The sequence below is a fragment of the Anser anser genome (genome assembly GCF_964211835.1).
Source record: "Anser anser genome assembly, chromosome: 4".
NCBI lineage: Eukaryota > Metazoa > Chordata > Aves > Anseriformes > Anatidae > Anser > Anser anser.
Window position 1 is genome coordinate 71,699,644 of NC_139724.1, and position 18,377 is coordinate 71,718,020.

At 40.4% G+C, this 18,377-nt stretch overlaps 1 protein-coding gene and 1 long non-coding RNA gene across 5 annotated transcripts in view; both read left to right on the forward strand.

Annotated features, from left to right (window-relative positions):
* Window positions 1-17,550, forward strand: part of LOC310899646 — an 85,544-nt gene extending 67,994 nt beyond the window's left edge. The window contains exons 9-11 of the long non-coding RNA XR_014584447.1: window positions 322-10,147; window positions 11,257-15,765; window positions 16,948-17,550. This is a non-coding gene — a long non-coding RNA (uncharacterized lncRNA). The remainder of the gene's footprint in view (window positions 1-321; window positions 10,148-11,256; window positions 15,766-16,947) is intronic.
* A 638-nt stretch (window positions 17,551-18,188) lies between these two features.
* Window positions 18,189-18,377, forward strand: part of CTBP1 (C-terminal binding protein 1) — a 147,371-nt gene continuing 147,182 nt past the window's right edge. For 2 of the 4 annotated variants that reach the window (XM_083836301.1, XM_083836292.1), the window contains exon 1: window positions 18,339-18,375. In XM_083836301.1, the coding sequence (XP_083692427.1) occupies window positions 18,369-18,375 (7 nt within the window). In that variant the 5' untranslated portion in view covers window positions 18,339-18,368. Of the gene's footprint in view, window positions 18,376-18,377 lie in introns of all 4 variants that reach the window. The other 2 variants (XM_083836300.1, XM_083836291.1) reach the window with 2 other exon arrangements.

The window sequence follows — 18,377 nt, forward strand, 5'->3', positions numbered from 1 at the left end:
TCTCAGGCTATTTTATTTTCCTTGTGTTTCTTTTCTTTCTTTATTGTTTCGAAATAAGAAAAACAGGCTCAAGTCATGTTTTAGGGATATAGCAATGTGCATGATGTTTTAATTAAATCACAAGTTGCTTATTGATTATTGATCTTATAGCCTAAAATGAGACTCCACCTATCTGTATTCTGGACTCTTCAGTTTGCTATGAGGGAAATAAGAATTGAATTTAAAAAAAGCTGTGCGGTTTGAAGATGAGAAGTAGTAGCAGAATTAAGCTATACACTCTGGATTTTTTTTTGTTTTGCTGATTTCTTGTGAAAATGTCAGTTTCAGGTGTCTGAGCTGTCTGGCATCCTGTCTGGAGCAGGGAGGCTGCTGAGGAGCGCTGGAGTAGTTGAAAGTAGGTGTTTGCAGAGAGCAAAGCAGGAATTGCTTGGAGTTTGTGCTTTCCTCCACTGACTGTACGTGGATCCAATTGGCAAGTGGGGGTAGGGAGCAATAGTGCTTCTCGTTGGAAAAAGTCCTGATGAGCTGCGCTTGGAAAAGGACCTGACTCAGCATTGCACTCTCCGCTATTGATAGGCAGAACACCGAGTCCCTTTCTGGGAATAAGCAGGAAGATTTTGACCTACTGTAATGGAAGCGTAGCAGTTAAAATACTCTCCCCAGCCCTGGGTTATAAAGCAGTGCTCCTACTTCCCACAGATGTGTCCTGCACCCCGAGCCTGTTGCCTTTGCGAAACTGTTTCCGCTGCCAGCCCAATAACCAGCGGGCACCCAGTGCAACTGCTGTGCGTAGGTGTAGAAAACCTTTCCTCACACATCACCTGAATTATGAAACTCCTTGCTGCAGGATGTAGTAGGTTACTGAGGTTGCGCAAGGGCTGAAGAAGTGAGGAGGTGCGTTTGTGGAAGAGCAATCCACAGGGTTCGTTAAGACACTTCTGATTCACGGCTTTCTTGAGTCACGCGTTCCTGGAGGCAGGAGGACGTTCTGGAGACAAATTACTCGTCTTGCCCTTTTCCCGTGTTCTTTGTCTCACTGTTTTTATCCCAAACCCAGCAGCGGGAAAAAATGCTGCTAAGCAAAACGTGTCTTTGGTCTCGACCTTTTAGAAGCTGTTCGTGCACCGTTGGTTGTAGAAGGCTTCTCTTTTCCTTCCACAAACTCTGGTAGAACTGTGTAGGGTCTTTCTCCCATTTTTCGAGGCTTCCCCCTATGACACCAGTAGAGTCAAAAGTGAAAGGAACGCTGCCCACTTGCTGTGTATCACACCACCAACCTAGGACCCCAGGTACGTGCTGCTGTGCGTTTCCAGTACTGTTCTATCAGGCCTTTCAGTGCAATAAATAACACTGCTTTTCGTGACCCCAGATATATGTTTTATGGGTGTTGAAAGAAATGCTAACTTTAGAGCCTGCTTCTGTTTTTTTGTTTTTTTGTCTAACTCAGAATTGCTGAAGCGTTTAAAGAAAGAGAGGCAGGATACCTAAAAGCAAAGAAAAATACAAAAAAAAAGTTCCTCTCAGTATCACGTCCCTCTGGTTATTCGCAGCATGTGAATGATGTATGTAACAAATCTCTGATCAGATCTCCTGAAGCGGTGTGGTGTGTGGTTAAAGATACGTGAGATCTGAACAAGGCTTAGCCAGCTGTGTTTACAGTCCTGGTGGAAGCAATTTACCACTGTATTTGTTTCCTTAGCTGTGAAATGATAATATTTTTATTATGAGGTCTGAGATGTTATTGGTTTTACAGCAAGGTGAAAAGTCAGCTTAAAAAAAGCCAACACCTCCAAATGATTACAGAATAATACTGTTCAGTACTTAATAATTTATCTGAGTAACTGTATCTATTAAGGAATAATTGAAACATATTTACAGAGAAAATCTGAAAGAAAATAATACCATCATCGAGCTAAAAAGCTATAAACCATAATTATTATATACTTCTTTCATGATTCAGCAGTTGAGCTGTTTTTGTGCATGTAAATGATTTTTACTTAATGGATTATTGCAGCACATCTGAGCAAGTGGTGCAGGACTCTACGAAGGGCATACCTTGAGGACACTGCAGTAGCAATTTTTTGCTGTGTCACTAGATTTTATCATGCATAAAGGACAGATTTTTTTTTTTACTTGGGAGTTTTCAAATGGAAACCACTGCTAAACTTCTGCTGGCATAGTTCACAGTAATTAAAAAAATTCTTAACTGACAAATTCTTTGTTTGTGCAGGTGATTGTCCTTTTAAATATATCAAGTGTCTGAATATAACAGCTGCTATAAACTGTATCAATAAAATGATGGAACTTATGACTACTACTTCTTACAAGAATTTTATCAGTAATGTCTTTTACTGCTTTTTTTGAAGCAGGAGTAATAAAAATATAAGCAGATTTTAGTTTACTGTTAGAAAGCTGTATGGCTGTCAAGTGCTATTACTAAACAAGTAGTAAAATACTATATTTATTTTATTGCTTTAGTAATACAGTTACAAGAACCACTTCACTTGAGTTCTCTAAGATTTCTAACATGCTTGAGAGTTAGTACATAGAATTAATTCCTCGGTTTGGACTGCGTCCAATGCTTCATGAAAGTGATCTTTCCAAACAGCCATAGATTTGGATAATAAGGGAGGCATGGTTTAATTAGGGTGAGATTTACCTATGTAGTGGGAAAAAAAAATGTATAAATTGAACTGAACTGAGGATCATACCCTAAAACAAGGACTGTGAGAAAAATATTGACTAACAGGCATCTACAAAAATTTGTCAGTTTGTCTTAGTGGATGGTCTCGATTCCCACTCTGTCCGTGCCAAGCATTCTTTATCTTCAACATGTAAACTCTGCATGAACCATCTATAGGCTGCACAATACGTTATTGTGTTTTTTTTGCAAGATCATCATCTTTGTATTGCACTGATAAAGCAGAGGGAAGAATGGGGGAATATCCGGTAAACTCAGGCATTTCTGATTGAGCCTTTAATGTCAGTCCAAGAAGTAATAGAGTTACAGAGAGATGTGGAGATGCATAGAATGAAACTGGTATGGCTGTTTTCCTTGGCCTTCCCCCAGACATCTACACGATAAAAGGAAACTATTTGTTGAACTTGAGTCAAATCGAAACAAACATGCCTACATAAAAGAACCTCGTGTCCAGCTGAAAGGGTAACTTTTTTTTGATTTATTGTCATGTTATCCATCTCACACTATTGAAATATAATTAATGCCAATACAAAATTGTCTTTTTAGATGAGATGCTGTTTAATGTCTTTATTACCAAACCTGCATTATCATTTTTACCACCATTGATAGCAGTTAATAAACACTGCTGGCACTTTCAATGAGGACACCAGTTCAGCAGCCATGGCGATTGAAGCATCTTTTGATCCCCAAGGAGAAGGTTTGACAAACTCTGTGGAGGTTGGCTGTTTGCTGTATGAACTCTTTTCTTATTGTACTTGAATTTCGCAGTGATGTGGCAAGCCAAGTTAAGCTACCTTGCTAATCAGTGGAGGAAGAAAGGTAGTTCATAAAGAGACAGGGATTTTACTTGAGATGATACGGTCCGGATATTTCTGTCCTTTCCAATCACGTATAAAAGGAACTTCTACCTTGATCTGGGTACTTAATTTAGGTGCTGTAAGGGCTAATAAGGATCTGAGCCTAAGAGTGTCTTTGTGCAGTTCAACCTTGAACCTGAACTTATTACAGGAGAGCATTTTTTTGGAAGTTACAGTGATGACTACTACTGCATCTTCATGAAAAAGATAACTCTTATTCCTGCATCAGTGTGCATTAAGGAGCCCAAGTGTATCTTAGGCTCTTGACTGTGCTGTGTTTTTAATGTTAATGTTGAGAACATTGCTTTCTGACACTCCCTAAAAGCAATACAAGCATGCTTACTTTCTGAAGGAGGGGAACAGGGAGGAGAAAATATTTTGTGTGTTTGTGCCTAATCCTAGGTTTTGCAATCACGTTGGTGTTTGCATCCACGCTGCAAATAACTGCCTGGGTTTCGGCATTACCTTGACATTAAGAGGTTGGATTGCTTTATGTTTTAATTGAAACCCCTGTGTGTTGCGATGGTACTGCCTACGATTATTCTGTGCTGTATTTGGAACTCTGTCTTCTTTTTGTGGTTGACAGTTACATGTTTCGGTTGGGGTTTATACACCTTTTCAGTTTCATAAGTGCTTTCTTAAATACTAAACTGTTTCCAATTCAGAAAGTTGTACTTTCCCCATGTAGTCAACGTGCAGCCATTCTTGGGTGTTCTGCCTACCCCTGTTCCCTTCAAAATAAGTGGTGTAGATTTTTGTTTCCCTTTAATTCTGATGTTTGGTGACCCTTCTTCCTAATATTAGAATCAATTAGCATCATCCCAACTGATTTTACCACCATCTGATTGCTTATGGACCTTCATGTAATAAGGTAACATGGAATTAATTATGTTGCTTGACAGATGAAAGGAAGAACATTTCTTACCTCGTAGGTGAGGAAGTTGGTACAGTTGAAACATTGTAAAGACATACAATGTGCGCAGGGGGAAAAAAAAAGACTATCCATCTTCCTTGAGAAAGTGAAAAGTTGCAGCCTGTATGCCCTGTCAGAGCTTTTGCATCCCAAGGTACAAAAAAGGCACAGCAAAGATACTTTATTTTTTTTTAGGTGAATGCTTCAGTTATAAACTGACATGAAGTAAAAAACACTGATGAGAAAAAAGAAAGAAAAAGAAACACAAAACAAACAGATCTGAAGATACAGAAACAGTTGTCTGAAGCTTCAACCTCTGCTTAAGCCCTTGCATCAGGGATCTGCCTGACCAGATTCCAGGACTACATGTCTCCTGGTGATAATTTCCCGTGTGCTATATTTTATTTGCTTTTCGTCCTTATTTTCATCTGGGTATACCAGTGAGGCAGAATGCCTGCTCTAAGCACTTTGGATCCTATCTCCAAACTGTGCTTTAATCAATATCACTTGCAGTGATAGCGCTGTGCAGAGTTTTCTTTTCTTGTCTAACTTCAGCCAGGAAATACAACAGATGGGCTTCACTGTGCCTTTTTGGCAAAGAGGAACAAGAAAATAGAAATAATAAACCTTATTACATATGTGCTTCTCAGCACGATGCTTGTCATGTGCAATGAATATCAGTAAAAAAAAGAAGTGCAAACTTATTGTCAGTTAACCATTAATTAAAAAAAAAATGAGCTTGAGAACAAATATGTCTTTACCTTTATACTAAAAACTGGTGGTAGTTATCTTTTTTTTTATTGCATGCACTTTCTCGGTGTACTGTCGTGAAATGAAAAGACCCAGTTTTGTTTTCCTGGAAACAGCAAACCCACTGTTGTGTGAGTGATAGAACAAATGTGTAATGTATAACAAACTAGAGGAAGTAATATAATTAGAATAAAAAAATTGCACATCTATAATTTTGCTGTTTATAACAAAGGCTGTTTTCACTAATTACCAATTAACATTTCAAATAAACTAAAATCTGCCAGTAGAGTAAATCATGCGGGCCTGTTACATATTAAATGTATTGAAGAAAATGATAACATTTTTCTGAGCTCCAGATGATGACTTTTGGCAAGTCTTCGGAGGTGACAGAAGTTGATAAACCTTTAAAATACTTCCAGCTAGAGACAATACAGGTTGTCTTAGGTTGCCTGTCTGAGGTGAGAGTGCTGGGTGTGTCTTTATCTCTGCTGTGCACCCCATCGTGTTGGAGATGCAGGGGAAAGTTTTGATGTTTCAGCTGCCCCTTACTGTTTCTGGAGGTCATAGAATGGGGCTGTGTGTTTTTCTGGAGCTAACAGCAAGACTTTATTAAAATAATGATTAATTCAGCCTATCGTGCAGCTCAATTCTTACACTGATTTCTGTATGTTAGTATGCTAAGTGATTTTTTTAATCCCTTCAACTAAGGTAAGTAGAGGCTTAAAAATATTCATAAACTTAAAGGTTAATGGGTGCTTGTCTTCTTTGAATGAGACTGTGTTGCTGGAATGTCTACAGGATAAAATACTCCATGGGGTAATACTGTGCGGTTCTTCAGGACTGGCGCCGTAAATCCGTTTTCCTAACTGCAGTGTCCTCGTTCTTCCGGAGATTTTCTCAAATCTCTTCTTCAAGGATAAAGTAGCCTCTGTGACACCCAGAGTATGTACTGAAATTGAGGACCGTACATGGTTTCCCTTTCTATATAGTGGGTTATATGGATTCTGGTGGTGATCCTGGTCAGTCTTTATTTGCCAGTGGCTGATACAGCCTCCACTGTCCCAAAGCAGGCTCATCAGCTGCTTCAACAGTTCTCTGACAAAAAACCAACAAGGTTTCTTTTGGTAACTGGATAGTTACACACCTCTTCTAATCTGAGCAGAAAACTCTTGTCAACTGTTCATTCTTCTGGTCAGTGCTTTCATCATTTCACTGATGCCTATTATGTATGCTTCTACTGACATTAATGAAGAAAATAGTCAAGATTCAACAACAGTGATCTATATAATCTCTGAACTTTGTAGGTTTGCGTATTCAGTGCCTCAAATTCTGCAGTTTTCATACTGGTTGGTTGACTCATAGCAAAAGAAATGTATCCGCTCAAGTCCAGAGTAAATCAAAGCTTTGGAGAAGCACAAGAAAACAATGCAAAGAGTATTTTCTACAGGTGTAGTATTTCATGTCCCTAGTAACTCTGTTTTTTGGTTTTCTGGAGTGTCAGTAACCTTAAAACAGTTGAGACTAAGTTGGCTTCCAAAGGGCACATTCAGTTACACATCCTGCCTCTCCACCTCATCTCCTCTCAAGCCTGAAGTGCTAGATTCCCTATAGACATACACTTACTTACTTTTGTTCCAGGCTTGAACAACCAGAAATATTGAGAACCCTAGAAGAGTATTAACTAATTTAATGCAATCTGTTTACTTTGCTACCATTTTGTGGTTTTGTGTAAGTAACAGGTTACTTTACAAGTCCGTTACATATGAGTCTGTTTCTGCTCTTGAGCCGCAGTAAGACCATCAATTTTTTTTACCAATTTTGTATTTAAAAAAAAAAAATATTTAAGCTTCTTCATCTCTTTTTTTGACAGGTAATTCAGTCCCTTCAATTTTTTTTCATGACTAGATCACAGTGAGTCATAGCAAGTTGGTTTACGTATATTTTTGGGACTATAAACATTTTTTAAATACAGGCTCAGTATTCTTATTCTCTTTTGATTTACAGTTCTTTTTTAAGAGCTTGACTGTAATATGCTCTAAGTTCAATAGGAAAAAAATGAAAATCAAACATTTATTGTACAAAAATGTGCATTAGCAGTCCTGAACTCTAGTTACTGGGGAGAAATTAGCAAGAACTGTTAAAACAAAAAAGTTGTGAGGGGTTAGTTTTTCTAAGCTTACAGGGTCTTTGCCCCTTTCCTTGCACCCCGTAGCTAGGGTAGGAGCTCTGTCCTGGGCTCTGCCTGCGGTGGATCCTGTTGGTTAGATCCTTCGCTTGCTTGGAAGTTGAATATCAGTTTTGTCACTTCTTTAAGAAGTTGTCAGAAATACTTTTCAGTCTACTTTTACATTAAAAAAAAAATCCTCATACCCCCCAAAAGTCTAGTGGATTAAAGGAAAATTTGGTCTTTTCAAATGGTCGCTTTTAAATAGCCACTTTACGACTTCGGTGATGGGATTTCTTCTTCAGCAGACGGAGGTGGGGTGGGTGGGGTGTTTCAGATTCAGAATATACTGTTCTCAGCAAATGGAATAACTGAGCAATTTTAAAATGAGAACCTGATTAAAAATAGTTTGAAGAAAAGTGAGGGGGATAGCTTAGCGTCTGACATTTTTTGGTGCCTCTTGGTTTTGATTTATCAGATGTTATATAATCAAGTGACATTCAGTTGATGTTCTCATTGTAACAGTATTTCATGTCTGGAATATTACTGTGCTGTGACTGATTTTTTTCTCTTCTCCCCATCCATTGTACTTATTAAAAATAATAAAAAAAGAGTTAAGTCCAGTCTTTCTAGGCACAGTTTAGAAATTATTTAGGCACAACATAATAATTACAGAGCAGCATTTCATAATAAAAGTAAAAACATGTTTCTATTTTAATACTGTCCTATAATCACTTACATCAACACGGCTTTTCCTTGTGTACATTAGAAGTGTTTATAGCAGGAAGTGTGTTAAATGGTGCTGGATTTCAAAGAGATGAGACTGGATTTCCTAACCGGGTACTGTGGACATCACTCTTGTAGGGCTCGATACTCTACGGATGTCTGCAAAGACTTTTCTGCCCCAAATGCAGCACTTCCAATAGAGATGAATTACTATTCTTGCACCATCATCCTGCTGCTTTTCATTTCTTTTACCCTCCACAGTGTTGTGTGGGTCTTACTGTTAAATCTGAGTTCTTGTAATGACTCCTGCTTTCTTGTTCTGAAGTATTTGACACTTAATGTGGTTAAATATCTGTTTAAATGCCTGTTTAGGGCATTTGGTTAATTACACCCTGTGAAGTTTGCATGTGTGGAGACAGTCAAGCAATACAGAGGCTCTCATGGGACTGAAATCTTTCTTCTAGTTTCTTTACGGTATAAAAATTGACACATCCTAGTGTTAAACACAAAATTCTGTGGCCCAGATGAGAGATACTACAGAAGGACAAAATATTGTTGAAGGTGTGTGTTTGATTGGCTATTTCTGTTTCAAGTATTGGGGTTATTGAAAGGATAACATTGTTTGCTTAGCTTGTATGGGGAGTTTCTAGTTCAAACAAGTTGATACTAGTTTCTTCTTGAGAGGCTGTTGGTTTTCAACTCTTGTCAAGAGTGTAGCTTTGTCCACGCCAAGGACAGCTCCAGTGCTCTTTTCTGCCTTCTTAAACGTCTTCATATTTTTCCTTTTTTTTTTCAACTCAGTGGAGTGTTTCTTCTGTGTTTAAATAAAAATAACCTTGTTCATAGCACTTACGATGGTTAGATTTTTTGTGAGTCCTTGGGACATGATGGAAGCTGCTCATCTGTCGCTCGTGCGTTTGTTCTGCTGGTTGAGGAGTCGTCAGGAGCGGTGCGAGAAACACACCGATGGATGTTGCAAAGGTGCCTTTGGAGCCCGTTTGTCCTGTGGTATGTACAGAGATGTCACCTTACCAAAGAGATTGGAAATGTGTTCCTATAAAACTGGAAACCTCTTGCGTTTTGTCACTACCCTCCAACTATTTACAGCTGGAATTAAGTTAAAGCACTTCTTGCATCTATTTCTTGTCATCTGAAATATGTTTCATGTTTTGGCAGATAGGTTAAAAGAGGGCATTGAGCGCTGACAGTGGGGCAACATAGAGGCCATATGTTGAAAAATTCATACGGGTTTACTGAGAGTCACTCCAGATGCTGTAACAGTATTATTTCCTTGTAAATAATGCACTGGGTACTTTGTAAGCAGCTGGTTGCGGCAGTATTGTTTTGTTGGAGAAGGATTGAGGATGTGTACTCCTGTTAAGTGACCTGGACCGTGCGTGTCATACTGCAGAATATGCCAGAGGATGTTTTAAGCCCATCCTGCTGCCAGTTGTCACCTTCTTATTAGGTTAATGGTGGAAAAAGATGCATGCAGCTAGTTGTTGAGCTCTATGTCCTTTTCCTAACATTCTAAAATGCTTCTAGCCTAGCATGTGGAAGTTGCTTGACGTGGTACATTGTTAAATGCTCCTACAAGCTATATTTGCTAAGTGAATTTATGTAGAAATGAACTTAGCCATGAGGTATGTGGGTAAAATGCAATGTAGATGTACGTCAAAAGAACTGAAATTAGATGCTTCAGAGTATCGTAGAGTTCAGACTTCATTACAGTATCTGTTGCTGCTTTTTGTAGAAGTACAGAGGTCTTGTGTTCACAGAAAGGAACATCAGGTACAGGCCGACAGTCTGGTTTGAAGCATTAGTATTGTCAGTGCTTCTAAAAACGCTCAAGCCTCTATTTTTTTTGGCAGAACCATTTTTAGAGCTTCTGAAGCCTCCAAACTCTTCCAAAAAAGGAACATAGGAATGGATGATCTTAAAAATAAAATTGAAGCTGTTGTTTCTGATTTACCCATCAAAACCGTTCTGTTCCTTTGCATGTTAAAAGATGGACTGCATGAAGAAGTCTTGCTCTGGTGAGAAGTCTTGTTCTGGTAAGAGTGTCAGTGTAGAAGACAATGAAGGACGTTAATTACTGCATATCTCTGTCCAGTTTTGTGTCTTCAATAAATGGATTGGTTTCTGTATTTCAGATCGTTTCAAAAACAAATATGTACGTATCGTTGAAAAATGGGTTTATATTATCCTAATTGAACAATACTGTCACTCTGGGTAGACTAAATAGAAGGTTGTGCCACATAGAGCATCTCCTATGGTTTGTGCTGCTTGCAGTGTGCTAGGTTCTGCGTTATCTTTCTTCCAAAGAGCTTATGGAGGACTGGAGGGAAGGAGAGTACATCTGTTTCGGTTAAAGGAGTATGCTAATAACTTTAATTACATCTATTATTAATATTGTATATGTATAATATTATATATATAAACCCTTTCTCCTCTTTGCAGAGCTGCGATGAGCAGGTAGGCGAGTGAAATGAGGTGTGTTGACCTCCTTGTGAGCAAACAGCGAAGATAAGCATTTCCAGTTGAGCTGTTAATGCTTACGATCATTGAGGATTTTTAATCAACTGGTAGTTTCTTTCCAAGGGAAAACAATAGCTGAAACCAAACAATGTCAGTTCTGCAGGTAGTTTATTATGGCATTATGATAGAACTGAAATGTTATCTTAAGACTATTATTAACTGTTAATTGACATTTAATTCTACATCGCTTTAATATAAGCACTTTTCTACTTAGAGTTTGTTTTGCAGAACAAAGAGAAAAGTGTATTTGTGTATATATATACACGCACACACAAAGGCAGTTTTAGTGATGTCTGATCTAATACTACATCAAGGGGAAACAGCTGTGATTTAATGAGCACAAAACTAACTGAAGTTCATAACTATGACTATATTGTTGTTGTTGTAAGTGTTTAAGAAAAATCATCTTGCACGCATGTGGCTTCAGCATTTAACCGCTGAAGCAGGTTGGGTGCCAGGAATGAGAGTTGTGTAACGCCGCTCCGCCGAGCGCCTGCCGAACTTCAGCGCTGCGTCTTTGAGCCCTGCGTAATTGTGTAATTAAAAGCCAGCGTTTTGTTGAACACGCCTCGGCGCTGGTCCTCAAGCTGCTGCCGTCTCTCTGCAGAGAAATCCCGTCCTTTTGGCGATAAGCACGGCTGGGCTCTGGACGGCTCACCCCGAGGATGCTCCCGGCAGAGGCGGTGGCTGCAGCGTGCCGTGCCTCCTGGCTCTGCTCCTCTCGCCTCCGACGCCTCGCAGGCTGTCTTGGACCGCTTTAAAGACGTTGTTTGATCATTCTGGGGATAGGGAGACAGGTACGGGCAAACGCTCTGGTTTGACGCCTTGGTGTTGGCAGTGCTTCTAAACATGATTAAGCTACTTAATTTTATTTTATTTTTTGGCAGAACCATTTCTTAGGGGTTCTGAAGGCTCCGGTACGCCAAAGGCAGGCAAGCTGCGTGCGGGGCAGCCTCTCGTGCCTTCCCCAGGCAGTTCTCCACTTACAAACAACCACTGTTTTGAAATCCAGACGTTACCTGGCTCAAAAAAAAAAGCTTCAGCTCAGCCCTCAGCACTTGCAAGTGGTGCGTGTTTTATGGAATACTAAGAAGCGTACTGTGAATTAATTTGAGACTCCTAAAAACCAGTGTTTACTGCTGCTGAGAATTACAGACCTCTACCTTATGAGCTACCAGAAGCACTCAAGGAGAAGTGAGGAACCAAGCTAAGGTTTGGTTTTTGCCTTCTTGAAGGTTGGTGGTGCTAAAGCATCCACAAAGCACGTGTGTGACTCCAGCCAAGGAGGCTGATTCCTCAGGGTTTGCCCAGTGCTGTTGAAGACCTGGAGCCAGAGAATTGCACTCACTATCACCTGTTGAATAATGCCCTGTGATGTTACAGGGACCAGACTCCGTCTTTGTGCAAGCAACCATGGGCACAATTTCATTCTGTATATCTTAACCCTGAGCCTAAGGAAGCAACAAAGAAAGGACGGTGCTTGCAGCTGGACCAAAGAGCCAAAGAATTATTATTTTCACCTGCATAAATCACTGGCAGGTGTTTCTTGAGATGAAATAACCTTTTTCTAAAAGGTGTGGTATGGCAGAGAGGTTACCAGCAGAGTATTGAGCTTGACTTATTTAATGTGGATCACCTGGCATCAGTAGAGGGGTTGTGCTAATGACAAAATTGGAAGGCATCCTAAATATAGAAGAGAATCAGGATATTGTACAGAAATAACTGAGATGACATTGAAAAACTGGGCTAATAGAAGTGAAATCAAAATGCAAAATCGAAGGTCATATCTTCTAAGTGAGTAATGGCAGAGTTTTGTAAAATGGGAACTTAGAACAAGATCCTCATTATAGATAAATAGTGCTGGATGATCACAGGATGTGCGTTAGCAGCCCCTGTGGCATGCATAAAAACAAGTGAACAGAATTTTCTGCTTTATCAGTGTGAGTACAATTTTTTTTGTACAGTTTGAGGGAGGTGAAGAGACTATCAGGTAAGAGGGAGATGTGAGGAGTTTAAAGTATTCATCTTTAGAGAGACACAGTATGGAGAAATAGTGAAAGAACTGAAATCCGATGGCCACAGAAGCAAAACCAGGAGCAATAAATGCTGAATTAACTGAGGCTGAGTCCTAGAGGAGGTTTCCTGATTGCCAGAGTGCCCAGATTCTGCAGCAGCAATCCAGTGAGAGGGGTGGCAAAGGGTTTCCTTGACTGGAAGCTCAAGTTGATGACAGGACTTATTTTGTATAGTCTCTGTAATGTCCCAAGCAAAACCCTTCTTAGCCCTATGCTTCTAAGATATATGTTGTGCCAGTAGCACTTCTGGTGTTCTATTCACACTATTTTCTTTATCTGGGAAAAGTGTGGATGTTTATTACTGTTACCTATCTGCGACAATCTGCACTTGGAGTAAAAGCCCATTCTGGTGAACATTGTGATACAAGTACTTGGATAAACACGTTAGGAGAAGAAAAACTATCTTTTATTTAACTAATGTATTAAATATTTCACCACAATAGAACATGCAAGTATTCTTCAAAAGGAGCTCAATAGCTCCAAAACAACTCTACGGGGAGGAAAATTTAGGAGGAAGTAGAGGGACTACAGATCCCCGTTTCTAGATGGTTATCTTATTAGCTTGCTGATCTGAGAGAGCCGATGATTTCTTGAAAGACTATTTTAGATTTTCGTACAGCATCAACTGTTTTCTTAAATTCCTTATGCTCTCAAGATTACACCCATGAAACATCAGTTATGTTTACCAAAATATTTTCAAATTTAGATGAAGGTTGCAACACAAGGAGATAGTTCAAAGTAGGAAGCACATATCTGCTGTTGACAGTTTTGCAAAATGATGTGAAATGTGCATGTACAATATTCAAAATTTTCACTCTAAATAAAGAAGAAAATAATCTTCACTCTTCCAAAAAGAAACCAAAACTCCAGCCCCATCCCCATCATTCTAACAGGTTTTGACTTTAAAAATAGCATTTGTCTTGTGCTTTAAATCAGAAAGTATCAAGGCTTTTTATTGTAGCAATATATTCTATCACCATTGAAAGCCAGCATGGAAAAAGACAACTGCATTAAGTTGCCATCTTTTTATTAAGTTTCTGTGGAGAACCCAGATGTGAGGGAATCTGGCATATTTTAAGCCCTATAGGAACGCAAGGAAGAATGTCAAGAAATGCTTAGGTTTAAAAAGTCACCCAAGCTCATTGTTACATAATGTTCATTGCATAATGAATGCTGTAAATTTGATGTTTTAGGAAGTGAACGAAAGAAATACTGAATCCCTGAGCACATAGGTTGCTGATCCCACTTCCAGACCCCTGCATGCATCTGCCCTTCCCTAGCCCAGCAAGCGCTGGTGCCAGCTCTGGGCAAATGTGAGGCCATGCAGGTAGGAGCAGGGCTTCTGAAGAGGTGTGGGAGCTAACAGTGACCTGGAAAGCAATGGTTCTCTTAAAGATCTGCAGTGTTATCCTGCATCTAAGATGGATATCTGAACAACGGGATGCATGAAGAGGAGCTGTTGGAGGGGCAGCACTTCTTGGCATGGTAGAGATTGAGCAGAAGTGTGGCTTCCTTGGGAGAAATGGTGGTCCTACCAAGACCAAAACATCTTTGAGAACATTGCAGAGGTTGTGCTGAGTCAGTGCAAGAATAGCCTAATTTTCATTTGTTTTCATGTAGTGACTCAAGCTATTCAATAATTCTATTTTTTTCTCCAAGAGAAGTATGAGGTGACTTCATCTGGAAGTACTTCATGAAAAGATCATTGAGGTGGATCAGACCATAAATGTTGTCAAGCTCAGTGTCCTGTGTCTAGCAGCAGCCATGAACAGGCCAACTGTGCGCAATGCTCCTAATACTGCCAGCCTTTGGGTATATTTAAGAATATGGTTGTCTGGACCTGATGGGGCTTCAGTGTTGCACTCGGTGGTGTTTCGGTTTGGTTTTTGTCCCTTGGGGAGCTCGGCTGGTGGTCCTTCTGACTCCTCTGAACTTAGGTTTCTGCACTGTGGTTTGCAAAGGAGGAAGGATTTGGGGAAGAAAATACAGTGGGATCAAGTGACTGGTACCATAGGGATAAAGAGCAGTAGTGGGCATTTTTGCCCTCTGGAATGACTTTCAGATATTTAGGATAGAAACATTGTCATTCTGGGAGATAAGTTAAAGATGTCCTGGTATATTTGATGGTAGTTCTTAACATTATGCATACGGTTGCATTTTAGAGTAGAGTAGGATATACATATATGCATGTGTGCAGTCTCAATATCATGGATAAAGCTGCATAATTATAGTTCATAATTTGTCTGCGTTACATCTATTTTAGAAGTTAAATAATTGCTGATAGGAGGCAGTGGTAATTTATGGCAAGGAAAAGTGCTCTCGCCTCATCTTATCTTGAGGGTGGTGGGTGTAATTCTGAAACTTGTCCTGTTTGCTGCCTCTCTAAAATATGCGTTACTGCTGTGTGTAGTGGCGTTTCGGTGGCTGAGAAGACTCATAGCAGTGTGGGTATTTTCTTAGGAAACGAAAATGTGCAGAAAATTTGTAAAATCTTGAAATAAATGGTCCTGTGAAGGGAGGAATAATTGGTTATGTTTTCCAAATAGAGATACTATATTCTGAAGAAAAGAACATTTTATAAAAAAAAAAAAAATTAAAAGTTGTTAATAATATGCCAGAGAATAATTTTTTTTTTTACTGATCTAAGTTGCCGTAGTTAGGGAAGACAGCAGCTTATCCAAGAAGGAAGCCATTTTTTAAGGTCCCATATTTGTTTATTACCTCAGCAATATTCTATAAATGATTAAATTGAAATGTGGGTGTGGCCTTGGAGAAAACGAATGTCATGAGAAAGAGCTGATGGAATTATAACTTCAAATATGTTCCTGTTTGCATGTTTAATGTATTATTAAATGTCATTTGTTTAAAACAGGAATTCAATTCATAATGGGGTAGTGTAAACAAATAATGTTTTATATCACTTAGGCTCTAATTGATTTTTTTGTTTCATGACAGCATCTCAGAATTAGGCCTCTGTTATTTATTAGTTAGCAAGAAGGACGGGAAAGACCTTGTGTCCTGTGTTTAGTGAGGAAATCCGGGTAAGTTCAGAAAGAAGACAAACGTTGTGCATGTAAAATACCCCTGGACTTGATACAGTTCTGGAGCATTGTAACTGTGAAAGTACAGTTCCAGGAAATTATGGATGTTTTGCTATAAAAGAAATATTTGAAAGACCTGGCAGGACTCTAATCACATGAATACTGTGTGGGAGCACTGCGCGTTTGGTGATATGGAGGATTAAGGCCGGTTTTAAGACAGCCCTCTAATGCCAGCATAATTAGTGAACAGAGACCAAGTGCTGAGGAGCTTCAGGAACTATTAACTGTAAACTTCAATAATCAGGATCTCAGTGTTTTAAGTACTTAGTTTAGGATGTGTTTCAAAGCTCCTTCGCAGTGAGTTAGGTAGGGTGGTGGAGGCTGAGGGGTATGCGTCAGCGTGGTGTTCCTCACAGGAAAAGCCTGCCATAAGATGCGCTCTTTTCCTTTTCTGTCATGTTTACATGGGGTTAGGAAAGCTCTTGAGGTGTTTCTCAGCAGCAGATCGTCTTGTAGTAAGACCCTTAACCATGCGTGTAGGTTTGGGCCTTCGTGGAGGCCAGCGGGATGCTGCCTTGTGTCGTCCCGAAGCTGAGGGAAATGCTTTGGGTAGGCCTAAGGCACCTCAACGTGTTCGGGGAGACCACATCCATCTGTCAAGGGACTTGCTTCGTCTGCTTCCAACAATTCCCCCTCACCGTAAAGGTGCTGGAGATCTTTGTCTATCCCAATGAATACGGCTGCTGAAGTCCAATTGGGTAGAAAAAAATAATTTGGTTTAAATAGTCCCCGATGTAGGGGCAACTTTTTTATTTTTAACTCCAAAATGAGTGACGTTTTTGAAGGAATAAATTACAAAGCAAGAAGTCTCGAAAGTAATTATTGTGGATATGGTTGTGAATTTTTTAACCACCACTTCAATGACTTTTTTTTTGTTCCTTTTGGTTATACTTTATAAAACACGTTTATAGACGATGTCAGCAATGTTCTTCCTCAGTTGCTGTTGCAAAGACTATTTTTGCAGTTTATCACAAAATGCCAGATTTGCTCAGCATGTAATTTAATCTTATGCTTGGAAGCGTCCGCATTACTTGGTTATCACGAAATTATTCTTTAATATAAATGTGTGCTTTGTGATCTATATTTTATTAATTTGGTGAGTCACTTTATCGATTGTTGCAGATGCCACGAATGTATAATTTGTCACTGTTATTGGTTGCCTGTCAGCACTTCGTAGCACCACCGACTCCTCGGCTCTTGGGGCACCTGAGAAAGAAGTGTGTCTTCGTCTGCTTAAAGAAAAGATTTCTGCTGTAAATTAGCATCAGGACTCGCGTTGGTATCGGTTCTATCGCCTCACGGCGTGTATTATCCTGCATTAGCAAAGCACACAGCAAATTAATAACGTGTGGCCTGTTGAGGCAAGAGTCTTCAGGAGATAGGGTTTAGTTGTTTTAGATGCAGGGGATGAGGTGAGGAGGAGCAGGGCACCAGCAAGGGTTCCCCGTCTTGGTTCGCTCCGAGCTTACCAAGTACTGTTGTCATTGGGCCTGGGGGAGAAAGAGAAAAACATAAAGGAAGCTTTAAGCTGTGCTTTGTCCCCTCTACTGTTGAGTTTTCTGAATGTTGTTGATTGAAAAGTTTATTTTTATGAACACACTAATGAATTAACTTCAGTTTTTATATATGTGTAAAATTATGTATATATAATATATATGTATATCCACCCTGCTGCCTTCTGCCATTCCCAAAATGTTCACTGGGCTCTGAGGGGCAGGTGGCAATCAGAAGGCACCCACCCTGCTTTCTGATTGAAAAAAGGGGGGGGGGGGGGGAATGGGGGAGACAAATTAAGAAAAAGGGGAAAGAATGGGAGGAAGGGGGAAAAGGGGAAAAAGTGGGGAAAGAAAAAGGGAGATGGGGAGAGATGTGTGAAAAGGAAAATGGGGGGAAGTGGGGGGAGGAAGAACAGATGAAAAAATGGGGAAAGGAAGGAAAAGGGGGGAAATCAGGAAAAATGGGGGAAGGAAGGAAGAGGGGGAAAACGAAGGAAAAATTGGAGAAGGAAGAAAAGGGAAAATAGAGGAAAAATGGAGGAAGGAGGGAAAAGGGGAAAAATAAGGGAAGGAGGGAAAAGGAGGAAAAAATGAGGGGAAGGAAAAGGGAAAACGGGGAAAGAAAGAAAAGGGGGATAAAAGAAAAAGAGGGGAGAAAAATGGGGGGAAAGGAAAAGAGGAGGGGAAATAGGGGAGAAAGAGGGAGGAAAATGGGGACAAAAGAGGCAAAGGGGGGTAATGGGGGTAGAAAAATAGGGTTGGGAAGAGGAGAAATGGGGTGAAAGAGGGGTAAAAGGGGAGGGGAGCAGGGCGAGGCCGTGCCCGCAGGCGGGCAGCACCCGCCCCGCCCCCGCCTCCCCCTCCCGGCGTGGCCGCGCCCCTCCCCCTGGCGGCCGCCGGCCGGGGCTGCGCCCTGGTTGGCCGGGGGCCGGCGGGCGGGCGGCCGCCATTGGCTGGGCGGGGGGAGCCGCGTGCCCTGATTGGCCGCCGCCGCCTGCCCCCTATTTTCAGCAGCCGAGGCCGAGCGCGGCGGAGCCGGCGGCGGGGATGCAAGGT